Source organism: Callithrix jacchus, chromosome 4, assembly GCF_049354715.1.
Source record: "Callithrix jacchus isolate 240 chromosome 4, calJac240_pri, whole genome shotgun sequence".
NCBI lineage: Eukaryota > Metazoa > Chordata > Mammalia > Primates > Cebidae > Callithrix > Callithrix jacchus.
In genome coordinates this window covers 53,464,402-53,477,809 of record NC_133505.1, presented here as the reverse complement: position 1 = coordinate 53,477,809, position 13,408 = coordinate 53,464,402, and the positions used below count along the sequence as shown (strand labels likewise).

Sequence of the window (13,408 nt, the reverse complement as noted above, 5' to 3'; positions counted from 1 at the left end):
TCAAACTCTGAAAACCTACTAAATACAAGAATAATTTTAAAGGCATAAACTTACAAAAACATAGAAAATGGGAGAGGACTAAATAGCAGATGAGAGCTGTCAAAAAAAATTCTGAAAGCTTAAAGTGGGTACACAGGCTTAACAGATCTGAGCAAAATGAAACTTTGGGACATGAAAAGGTTTAGGATTTAAGGTACCTCTGAAAAAAGAAGTCTTGTGTAGACTAAAAACAGAAAGATTGGTAAAATGCATAATTTTATCCCAAAACCCTATCTAAACCATGTAGGCTGTTAGCTACCCCTTTGCCATTTTGGCACAATAGTGTAAGTTTACTTTCTGGAAAGGTTAAATAAAATGATCTCTAGTATTAAAAATCCTAGACACAAGTCTACCAGCATTAAATTAGTAGACATTTCAGGAAAACAAGCAAAACAAAAACAGAAAATATAAATGTAAAGGACAAAAACATACAGGTTGAAGTATTGTGAGTATTTAGAAAAATATATCAAGGTAGACTTTCATCAAAGAAGCATCATGAAATTTCAGAACTTGAAGTATAAAGAGAACAATAGTAAAAATTTCTCAGACTAGGGGAAAAGTCACATTAAGGCTTAGGAATCATAATGCAATCGACTTCTTAACAGCAACATTTTAAGCTAGAAGACAAGTTAGTAGGGCCTTGAAAATTCTGAGGGAAAATGATTTTCAAGGTAGAGTTGTACTCAGCCACATTATCAATTGAATAGGAGGATGACATAAATACATTTTGAGGCATATAAGATTTTTAAAAATTTATTTCCCTTTTTTCAGAAAACTATAATAACGTCTATTTCAGCTGTAGCCTGCCACAGGGGAGAAAAAGAGATGTTGCAGTTTGACTTCATTCTAGTTAACTGCCTATTTTTTAGTCTTCAAAGGAATAAAACAAAATCCAGAGTTCTTATACTATATTATTCATAATATCTCAGATAAAACACCAGATTACTTAAAATGTGAAATAACAGGAAAACATGGCCCAAACTCAATTAAAAAATAGTCAATGGAGACGGACTCCAAGATGACGTAGATGATAAACTTAATGTACAAGGATTTTAAAGCAGCTAACATCACTATGCCCATGAACACAAAGGAAACTTTCAGATAATATGCTCTGCTGAAATAAGGAAGTAAATTATGAAAGAGAGGAAATGGGGTCAAGAAAATAAGAATTCAGTCTGGGCACAGTAGCTCATGCCTGTAATCCCAGCACTTTGGGACACCAAAGCTGGCAGATTGCTTGAGCCCAGAGATTCAAGACCAGCCTGATCAACATGGTGAAACCCTGTCTCTACAAAAGAAACACAAAAATTAGCCTGTAGTCCCAGTTACTCAGGAGGCTGAGGTAGAAGCGTCTATAGAGCCCAAGAAGTTGAGGCTACAGTGAGCTGTGATCATACCACTGCATTCCAGCCTGGATGACAGTGAGACCCTGTCTCAAAAAAGAAAAAAGGAAGATCCAAAGCAGAAGAGTAGAGGAAGGTCTGGAGGGCTCCAGATGAGATGTCTTATCGAAAAGAAAAAATGCAGCAAAAGTGAAATAAATTCTGATACATTTTATATCTTCAAAAATAATTTGGTATAACATAAACACTGTATATTAATTTAACTAAAAATAATATTTTATAGGTGAAGTCAAGAGGAGAGATGGTCAAATTTGAGGTATCTGAGAGCACTAAATCTTTTTCATCTCTCATAAGAAGAAGTCATTTTGTAATATATTTAAAGCTGAAAAATAAAACAAGTATTATAAGCTTATTTCAAATATATTGGTAAATAACATAGAAACAAGCTTAAAAAGTTAAAGGTGGCCAGGCATGGTGGCTCATGCTTGTAATCCTAGCACTTTGGGAGGCCTAGATGGTCAGATTGCCTGAGCTCAGAAGTTCAAGACCAGCCTGGACAAAATGGTGAAACCCCATCTCTACTAAATTACCAAAAAAAAGGAAGGAAGGAAGGAAGGAAGGAGGGAAGGAGGGAAGGAGGGAGGAAGGAAGGAGAAGAAAAGAAAAGAAAAGAAAAGAAAAGCTGAGCGTGTTGGCACCTACCTGTAATCCCAGCTACTCGGGAGGCTGAGACATGAGAATTGTTTGAACCCAGGAGGCAGAGACTGCAGTGAGCAAAGACCTTGCCACTGCACTCCAGCCTGGGCAACAAAGTGAAACTCTGTCTCAAAAAAAAAAAAAAAAAAAAGTTAAAGGTGATTGCCACTGGAAGCACAATTACAGATTTGAAAGAAATGTGTCAAGGTAGTCCTGTCATTAGAAAATTTATAGTGTTATTTGACTTGTAATGTTTTATATATTTTTTAACTTAGATATAAAATTTAAAAGTTAAAATTAAGTATTTATAAGACAGAGCACAGCACCTGGCACAAATTAGGGACACAATATATGGTAGCTACTATTAACACTAAGATTATAATTCTCTTATTCATCATTAAAGTCATTGATTACCTATTTCAAATAAAAGAGAAACATAAGCCTACAAACCTAGAGAAGTTATTTGATGTGTCTAAGTTTATGCAGTTACTTAGTGATAGAACTACACTGGAGTTTCCTGACTCCAACTTTGGAAATTTAACTCCAGGTTCTTTCAATCACATCATGGATGATTTAGAGAAAAACCTTCAGGGTTATCTCTGGCTAGCAAGTATGGTTGCAGGCAGAGCTGAGCATTCATAGCTTAACCTAGAATCTGGCCCGATAGATTATGAATGCATAATAAATAGACTGACAGAAAAATAAATAATTTTAGGCAAGGTGTCAGCCTCACCTAGGATTCTGCCTCTTCATGATACTAGCTTACCACAACTCCTGCCTTTTACTATTTATCTTCAAAAAGGACAAATCCAGGGTCTTAGGCAAAACCTAAAGGAAAGAGCTGCAGTGGAAGTTGCATGAAAATACTTGCAGTAGCTTAGTAATTGTGGAATCATCAACTTAACTCTGTTGTATGCTTTAAACTTTTTAGAACGTTAGAGAAGTCTTTGTGCTGAATTTATGTGGGCCCCAGTCAAATGCAAAAGGTCATAGATTTTATGTAGTTTAACACATTTCTGTTAGATATAAATGGGAAAACTGAAAATCATGGAGGGGACTATGGACTGCCAACATTTAACAAACATTTATAAATTGCCTGATCAGGATCAATGGTCCTGGACCTACATGTATTATTTAAAAGATTTAGGAGGCAGAAGTGTTAGGAAACTTGATAACAAGTGCAATTAAAATATTATAAACTGTGCGTTCAAGTTTTCTATCTATGTTAGATGATAAACACTGTTGTGTGACAATAATCATAGATCTTATTTTTCTGAGAAAATCATTTTAAAGCTTGTATTTCATAGAAAAATTGCCACATCTTATAAAGAATCCAGGTTTTCTCATAATTTGAATATAGTACTATGTTAGAGTTCTCCAACAGTAAGTATGTGTGTGTGTCTGCCTGTGTGTGTGATGGAGATTAATGTATTATAAGGATAATAAATTATAATTATGTATTTATAGAGTCTGAGGATTCCCAAAATTTCATTTGGCAGACTGGAGACCCAGGAAAGCCAGTGTGTAGATGTGTAGTTCCAGTCTGAAAGCCAGCAGTCTCAGAACACAAGAAAAGCTGATGTTTCAGTCTGAGACCAAAGGCCAGAAAAGACCTAGTGTCCAAGGTTGTGCATTCAGGCAGAAGTTGGTTCTTCTTACTCAGCCTTTTCTATTTTATGCAGGTCTTCAACTGATTGGATGGGGCCCACCCACATTAGAGACGACAGTCTGCTACTCAATCTACTTATTGAAATGTTAATCTCATCCAGAAATACTCTCATAGTCACTCCCAGAATAATACTTGACCAAATGTCTAGGTACCCCACGGTCCAGTCAAGCTGACACATAAAATTAACCATCACAAGTACACAAAGGTACAAAGAACCAAAATTATTGGAACCTAAATGTTGAATTATATGAGAGAAAAGCAAGAAAAATTATTAGTGGAAAGGCAGGGAAAATATGTGAATCATTTGAGCTTTAAAGACCACATTGCATTTAGATAATCGTGAATTATCATAAATCTTTTCGCAAAAATTCAGACATTGTATTTAAGGGAGATTATAGTAGAACAAATATGATGGAAATAGCACATCAAGACCCTGAGAAGATTAAAAGAAACAACAAAATCAACAGAAGTTGGTGAAAATATAATACAGTGAGAAAAAAAATTGAATGTCATGGATAGCAGTGAGAAATTGAGAATGGATTTATTTATAGGGTCAAAGATGTGGCATTTGAGATGACATGACATGTAATAGTGTACCTTTTAATTCTCAACCACCTAATAAAGTATTGTAACATACTTAAAATGTAAACATGAGTTTTAATATTTGAGGGAACTTTTTTACTATCAAAGTTGTTACAAGTTAGTATTATATTTTGTTTACTTTGACAAATAGTATTCCTGGGATGTGAAACTCATCTATAAGGAGGGCTGAGTTTTCATATATACCGGTCCCATAGGACTGAGTTCAGGACTTGAGTATTTTGATAGGGGGATAGTAGATGACCCTATGTACTTTAGTATGTGTTACTTTAATTAGCTAGTAAGATTGTTCTCTTCATTTGGTAGTGAAGAGGAGGCCAGAGTTTTAGAGAGGTAACTTTGGAGTTTGGGACACATCCAAGATAGGCAGGTCTTGGTACGGTAACATAGTGATACTTTCAGACCCAGAGACATACTAACTAGGCAGAGGTCCAAGGCAGACTAGGGAGTGGTAGCAATCCTAGTAAGGATATTATGTTGGTTGAGGTAAATTTGCAAATCAGGTAAATAAAAAACAAAGATAAACTTTTCCTGTATATATGACAGTATAACTATTATATAAATTCCAGATCCTTACAGTGGTCATGTATTGGTTCTGAAAAAAAAAAAAAAAAAGTGATTCCAAATGTCAAACTCTTCTATGTCTTTCATTTTCTATTTTCATATTTACCCTGGCTAATATGATTGTTAACTGATACTTTGGAGAATGTTATGAATAGAAATTATTTATATGTAGTGTTGATTAATTGGGAAAACTAGGGATATATATTTCTCTTGATCCTTTCTTAATATGAGTAAAGTTTCATATATCTATATAGTGTTCTTCAGATTTCAAATGATCACCATTCTTTATTTAAGAAAATAAAGTTGCTGTGTATGTGTCCAGACAAATGTATATACAACTTGTATTCTTCTCAACACTGATTTCATGTATTTTAGATTGTGATAGAAATGTTTTTATTTGAAAAAGCATGTGTACATATATTTCCCTCACACTCTTCAATTTTTAGGAAAAATATGTTTATGCCTGCTGAAAACTTAGCTTCTGAGTAGATAACATCATTTTTAAAAGACCTTCCCCCCGCCACCTCAAGATTTTCTTTTTAAATGCTTCACAGTTAAATTTAAATTTCTATATTTAGGATTGTGTTTATATACCAACCACAGTATCCAGGAAATTCAGTGGTAAAGCTGACACATAGCGAGTTTATAGTCTATTTTGTAGTCTGTGTATTTAGAGAAGGTTTGAAGCTTACTTAGCAAAATGGATTAAACATTCAAGCAGAATATCTTTAGCACAAATGTACTATTTGATTTCATATATTTGTTGAGATAACCGTGTGTCACTTTTTAAAGATTAGTTCTCAAGAATATGTGTTATGTTTATCTTTTAAAAGAAGGATGCATTCAGGAACAGCTTTCATATGTAAATATTTTTATATTATTTCATATTGGATAGACTTGGTTTGGTGCAATCAGTATGATATGATCAAATTTGGAAGAAGTTACAGGCACATTTTTACAGTGTTTTCATTAGCATCTTTATTTTTTTCAGATGGACATATTTTATGTTGCTTCCAACTAATCAAAATAAGAAATTGAGTTTGCCTGTGCTAAAAAAAATAGAACTATCATTTTTCACATTCTTTTATTTTCCAGGTCATTTTTAAGTAAGATTGTGTTTCTATGACTTATGAATTCCTGAAAAATCTTTACTTTGTAGATATAAGGGCGTAGATGAACATTTCAGGGGGAATCTAACTTTTCATGCAGTAATGTTTTGTGTTGTACATTCCAGATACAGTTAACTTTTTGTGTGGATGTGATTAGTATGGAAAGAAATTAATGCAGTCCAGTATTATGATTTATGGACTGAATCCTTTACCCACTGAAGACTTGCCAAAACTAAACGTATTTTTTTTCCTTTGGATATTAGAAACAGCTACTGTTTTTGTTGATCTTTTAAAGTTCTGAATGGGCCTATTTCAAATCATAGCAGCATGGGAGCTCAGATTAATAATATACTTATTCAACTAGTGATACTGAGTGAAACCATTGCTCACATGAGTATGAAGGATAAAATTTCATGAAATTATTTTCAGGTGCATTAATGCATTTTTGGAAGCTGTGCATGATTTTTCTTTTGCATGAAAGAAATAAAAGATTTCTGTTTATTGTATTGGTTACAGGTGGGCTCATAAGTTAATTTAATTTCATTTTATATCTTAAAAACTTAAGACATTTAGCTCTTAAAAGCAGTAATGTGATTGCTGGATTATTCCCAAAGGTTTTCAACTCTTAGTAGATTTATCTCTCTAGAGACATCATGACTGTACTATACGTAATTTATATTACTGAGAAAAATTTCTAAATTTTCATTATTTTTAGTTACAGCAAGCTGCTGAAGTTTCTCAGCTGCGTGGAGCAAGAGTAATCACTCCTGAAGATCTTCTGTTTTTGATGCGCAAAGATAAGGTAATATAAGATAATTTATTGTATTAAAATCCAGGTGTTATATTTAATTGAACTTGTATGTGGACACTACATATCCTTGTTACATTGCTTACAAATTAAAATCATAACTATTGAACTGACATTTTTGTCCTCATGGGTTGCACAACAAAATGGATTTACAAAAGAATTGATATTTATTATGTGGACAAAAGCACTTATATAAAAACGGTGCTAACAGCGAACCTTCACTTATCCTTATGTGTCTATATAGACACTTTTATTGCTACATGTCACTCACTAATTATTGACACTATGTTCTGTTGTCATAAACGGGATATAACTGAATGGTACATTTATTTTTCTTCTCTTTTTGTTGATTAACATTTCCAGAATTATAGACTCTCCTAGAGTAATTTTTTAAGCCTGACATACAAAGTTTAGTCTGTGGTTCTAGCTTATTGGAAAAAGCAAATTAATTAAGATGAATTTTCAGTGGGATAAATACATACCATAATTTCTGATTTTGACAAAGACCTACCTTTCTTACTCTTTGAAATGTGGTATTAAAATTTGTGATATTTGTGTGTCTAATTTTGTCATAATTATTTTCCCTGAGTAGCTAGTTGAAAATATTCTCTATTACTTTATGTTTCAGTTAATCAACTCTTAAATGATATGAAGAATGTTTAAAAAATGGAAAATCTTCGCTATTAAGAAAATTGTGATCTGATTTAGGATATCTATATGATTTAGTTGAAGAAGCATTTTAAAAGTCAAAATTTCAAGGTTGTATGATTAGATGGAGAGGCTATAGGATTTTTTGAAATGAAAGTTTCTGCCGAGGGTGAGGCAGTCGTATGTCCAGGGCACAAGATGCAAAGAAACTATTGAAAGTATCAAATGATGTGCATGTAAAGAACTTTGTAAAATGTAGTATGTTTCAGCTATTACAAGAAATCTTAAACCTGAAGTTCAGGAATGAATGATAATACATAATAATGATAATAAGTGGAAGCATACAATATGCTACAAAGGATTATCAGTTACTTTTAAAATTAAGCAGTATTATGGTCTACTAAATCTAAAGAAGGCCATCATTAAGACCTAACTATCATTCATCAGCTTCAAATTTCACAAAAATACATTTGTCAGGTTACAGATTATTTTCCATAAACATATAAACCAAATCTTCTAGCAAAAGGATAAGATTTCAGAGAATAAAAAACAGTAAAAAGGAATTGCTTGGCTTTTAAAGCAACTATTACAAACACACTGTCTAGGTATTTATAAGTTAATTTTTTAAAAATTTCATCTTGAGTATATACAAAATTCTATAGCATAAGTACAGTCAGCTTAGTATGGAGACTGATAATACAGTCTTCAAAAAAACTTTTAAACTTTTTTTTTTTAATGAGATGGAATCTTGCTCTGTCACCAGGCTAGAGTGCCATGGTGTGATCTCTGCTCACAGTAACCTCTGCCTCCTGGGTTCAAGCGATTCTCCTGCCTCAGCCTTCCAAGTAGTTGGGACCACAGATGCACGCAACCATGCCCAGCAACTTTTTGTATTTTTGATAGAAATGGAGTGTCACGATGTTGGCCAGGATGGTTTCGATCTCCTGACCTTGTGACTGCCTACCTCAGCCTCTCAAAGTGCTGAGATTACAGGTGTGAGCCACTGCACCTGGTCTAAAACTTTTTATAAGATTAAAAAAAGCAATTACGGCTGGGCGCAGTGGCTCACTCCTGTAATCCCAGCACTTTGGGAGGCCAGGGCAGGCGGATCACCTGAGGTTGGGAGTTCAAGACCAGCCTGACCAACATGAAGAAACCCCGTCTCTACTAAAAATACAATTATAAGCTGGGCGTGGTGGCGCATACCTGTAATCCCAGCTACTGAGGAGGCTGAGGCAGGAGAATAGTAAACTCAGGAGGTGGAGGTTGTGGTGAGCTGAGATTGCATGATTGCACTCTAGCCTGGGCAACAAGAGCAAAAACTTTATCTTAAAACAAACAAACAAAAAGGCAATTACAGTCGGGTACCTTATGATGACCTTTGGGTTAACAATGTACTGCAAATATAGCAGTAGGTCCCTAAGATTATAATGGAGCTGAAAATGTCCAATTATCTAGTGATGTTATAGCCATCGTAACATTGTAGTGCAATGTACGATTCCAGTTTGTGGTGATGCTGATGTATACCTGTTGCACTGCTGATGGTACAAGTCTAGCACATAAAATTATGTATAGTACATAATACTTGATAAAGATAATGACTGTTTCTTGTTTATGTATTTATAATCTTCATCATTATTTTAGAGTGTACTACTTGCATAAACAGTAAACTGTAAACCACCTGAGGTTGTTCCTTCATGAGATATTCCAAAAAAAAGCAGTTATCGAGGGAGATGACAGTTCCATGCATGCTATTGCCCTTGAAGACCTTCCAGTGGGACAAGATGTGGAAGTGGAAGACAGTGATATTGGCAGTCCTGACCCTGTGTAGGCCTAGGGGTGTGTGTGTGTGTGTTTGTGTGTGTGTGTGTATTAGTTCTTAACAAAGAAGTTCAAAAGCTAAAAGAAATTTTAAAGTAGAAAAAAGTTTATAGAATAAGGATATAAAGGGAAAACGTTTTCATATAGCTGTATAAAGTATTTGTGTTTTAAGTTAAGTATGAGTCAATTTTTTTAAAATTAAGAAGTCTATAAAGTAAAATAGTTACAGTGAGCTAATAAGGAACATTTATTATTGAAGAAAGAAAAATTTTAAATATAGTGTAGCATAAGGGTACCGCTTTTTTTGAATAATGTCTGCAATAGCATATACAGTAATGTCCTAGGGCCTTCAGATTCACTTGCCACTCATTCATTGACTCACCCAGAGCAACTTCAGGTCCTACAAGTGTCATCCATGGTATATGCCCTCCGCAGGTGTGTCATCTTTTATCATTTACATGGTATTTTAACTGTAATTTTTCTATATTTAGATATGTTTAGATACACAAATATTACCATTTTCTTACCCTTGCCTACAGTATTCAATATGATAACATGCTGTACGGGTTTGTAGCCCATGAACACCAGGCTGCACGTTGCTTAGGTGTGTATTAGGCTGCTGCATCTAAGGTTTATGTAAGTGTATTCTGTGATGCATTTCTTAGATCCCCATCGTGAAGCAATGTGTGACTATTGTGATTGTAGAGCATCCAGATATTTGTAAATGAAAAATGCTTTTTAAAAGACTTGTGTTTTACCCTTTGTGTTTGATGACTACCTTTTTTTTATCTCATAGCAGTATGCTAAGCATTACTTTATTTTCTCTGATGGCATGGGGTACAAGTTTATTAAATTTAGGTATAGTAGTCTTTTATTAGTAAAGCAAATCTATGTATAGGTTTTCTTATTTATTTTATATTTTTAATAGAAAAAACTTAGAAGATTGCTAAAATACATGTTTATCCGAGACTACAAATCAAAGATTGTCAAAGGCATCGATGAGGATGATCTTCTCGAAGGTAACCAAAACAAAATATAAAACTAAAACACTAGCTTATGACACATGTGTGCTAAATAACACATTTTTTCAATTGCAATGTAGATATTCTTGAGAACTAATTAATGTTATTTACTGTCAAAAAATCAAGTGGAATATCCTTGCAAAAGAATATATTTCTGTATACCATGTTACCTATTTGATATTACTACACTTCTCATAGAATGTAATTCTTGACATATAGTTCTGTAGATGAATTGAATTGCTTCTTTTTATGGAGCACATAATGAATACAGACTTAGAGCAAAACAGACTTGAATTCCAATCTTTTATAACTGTGTCAAAATACACATAATGAGAGTATCAGAAGATGAGAGAAAAAAGAGTAGAAAAAGTATACAAAGAAATAATGACTGAAAACTTCCCAAATTTGATGAAAACTACAAGTCTACTAATTCAGGCATATCAACAAGCTCCGATTAGGATAAACATAAAGAAGTCTGCACTAAGACACATTTACTGAAAATGTGGAAAGACAAAAACAGACAAAAAAATAATAAAAGTCACAAGAGAAAAGCATCCACAAGGGAACCCTGACAATATTGATGGCTAACTTTTCATCAACAATAGAGGTCAGAAGACAGTGGGGTGATATATTCAAAGTACTGAAAGAAAAAAACTGTCCTCCAAGAAACTTATATCCAGCAAAACTATCTTTTAAAAATGAATGCAAAATGCATTCCCAGATAAACATAAACCAGGATAATTTCTTGGTATCAGACCCATATAAGAAAAGTTTTTAAGACTAAAAGCAAGCTGCATCAAACAATAATTTGAATCTACTCATTTATAAAGAGAATTAAGTATATAAATATAAGAGATAGTATAATAATCTATTTCCTTCCTTTTTTAAAAACTGATTTATAAAGCAGATGTATAAAAATATGTATATAAAAACTGTGATGTTAGGTCTGCAGTATTTGGAAATATATTTGACAGTAACAACACAAATGATGTGAGTGGTAATAATGCTGTACTGGCGTAAGGAAATGGGACTTCAAGTTACATAAAGAAATAAAAAGAACCAGAAGTGGCAAATAAAATGGTTAATATAACAAACTATAAATATATAGTTGGTCTACTATAAAGATACAAATTACTGAAACTGAATCAAGAAGGAATGGAAAATCTGAATAGGACAGAAAACCTCAGTCACAGATTATTTCACTGTTGAATTCTACCAAATGTTTAAAGAAGAATACCAATTATTTCCCAACTAATTCTATAAACATAATGTAGTTTGATCCTGATATGAAAACCAGGCAATGATACCGCAAGAAAAGAAAACTGCAGACTGGTATCTTTTTTAATACAGATGTAAAAATCCTCAACAGAATGCCATTAAATAAATCATGACCAAATGGGATTTATCCTAGGGATGTAAGGTTGTTTTAAACTTAGAAAACAATTCATGTAATGCATCAAATTACCAGAATAAAGGACAAAAATCACATGATCACCTCAATAAATATAGGAAAAGCATTTAACAAAATTCCAAAAGTCTGTAATGAGAGGAACATTCAGCAAACTAGGAAGAGAAGGAAACCTCTTTAACTTGATAAAGATGATTGCATGGACTGAATGTTTGTGTCCCTCCTCACTCTTTAAATATATATGTTAAGGCCTAATTCCGAGTGTGGTAGTATTTGGATGTGAGAATTGTGGGATGTATTAATATTTAGGTCATAAGGATGGAATCTTTATGATTAGGGCACTTCTGAGAAGAGATACAAGAAAGCTTCTTTCCTCTGTTTCTGCTGACCACCATATGTGGATACAACAAGGTCATGGTCATCTGTAAGCTATGAAGCAGGCCTTCACCAGATACTAAATCTGCTGGCACCTGGATCTTAGACTTCCCAACCTCCAGAACTGTGAGAAATAAATGTTGGTTGTTTAAGCCTCCCGGTTTATGATGTATTTGTGTAGCAGCCTGAGCTAAGACAGATATATATGGAAAACCCAAACCTAATATCATACTTAATGGTGAAAGACTGTATGCTTTCCCTTGCAAGATCGGGAACAAGACAAAGATGTCCGTTCATGCTACTTATATGGAATATTGTCCTGAAGGTTTTGGCCAGGTGCTTTTTCAGAAAGAGAAATGAAGGGCATCAGATTAGAAAGAAAGAAGTAAAACTATCTCTGTTTACAGATGACATAATTTTGTATATAGGAAATTCTAAGAAATTCAATAAAAATTATTACAGCCAATAGATAGTTCGATATGTTTGCTGGGTATCAGAGAAATATGCAAAAATCAAGCATATTTTAATATATTAATAAACAACTCAAAAATGAAACTAGGAAAACAATGCCATTTACAGTAGCATCAAAAAGAACAAAATATTTTGGAATAAAATCACCAAAGACCAAAATCTAAAAGGAATCTATAAAGGAATATTATTTATGTACTGAAAACTACAAAATATTGTTGAATTAAGGTCTAGATGGTAATGCAAAGACATCTTATGTTCATGAATCGGAACATTCAATATTATTAAAATGTTAATACTCTACAAATTGGTCTACAGATTTCATCTGCTTTTCTGTAGAAATGAATACACTGACTCTACCAATCATATAGAAATGCCAGATTCTGACATGGAAATGACTCATCTAGGTTATGAGGGGACTAGAATACCCAGAACAAAGTTGGAGGACTCATGCTTACTGATTTCAAAACTTACCATAAAGCTACAGTAATTAAAATAGAGCAGTACTGGCATAAGGATAGACATGTTTATCAATGAAATGAAGTGGAATGAGAGTTCAGTAATAAGCCTTCACATTTAGGGTCAATTGATATTGACAAGGATTTCAAGAGAGTTTGATAGGGAAAAAAAATAGCCATTTTGACAAATATTGCTGGGGGCAACTGGATATCCACATACAGAAGAAAGAATTTAGGTGCCTATAACAACACAGTAAACAACGTTAACTAAATATGGATCATAGACTTAAACATAAGAGCTCAAACTATAAAATTCTTAAAAAGAAATACATGAATAAATGTTGATGACTTTAAATGGGGCAAAGCATTCTGAATGTATG

General features: G+C 33.4%; 1 protein-coding gene across 20 annotated transcripts in view; it reads left to right on the top strand.

The window, feature by feature from the left end:
- Positions 1 to 13,408, top strand: part of SUPT3H (SPT3 homolog, SAGA and STAGA complex component) — a 554,097-nt gene that overhangs the window by 328,716 nt on the left and 211,973 nt on the right. For all 20 annotated transcript variants that reach the window (XR_004741815.3, XR_013534243.1, XR_013534241.1 and 17 more), the window contains 2 exons: positions 6,736 to 6,822; positions 10,226 to 10,316. Coding sequence is in view for 17 of the 20 variants with exons in the window: in XM_008994522.5 (XP_008992770.1) it covers positions 6,736 to 6,822; positions 10,226 to 10,316 (178 nt within the window). In the remaining 3 variants the exon portion in view is untranslated. The remainder of the gene's footprint in view (positions 1 to 6,735; positions 6,823 to 10,225; positions 10,317 to 13,408) is intronic.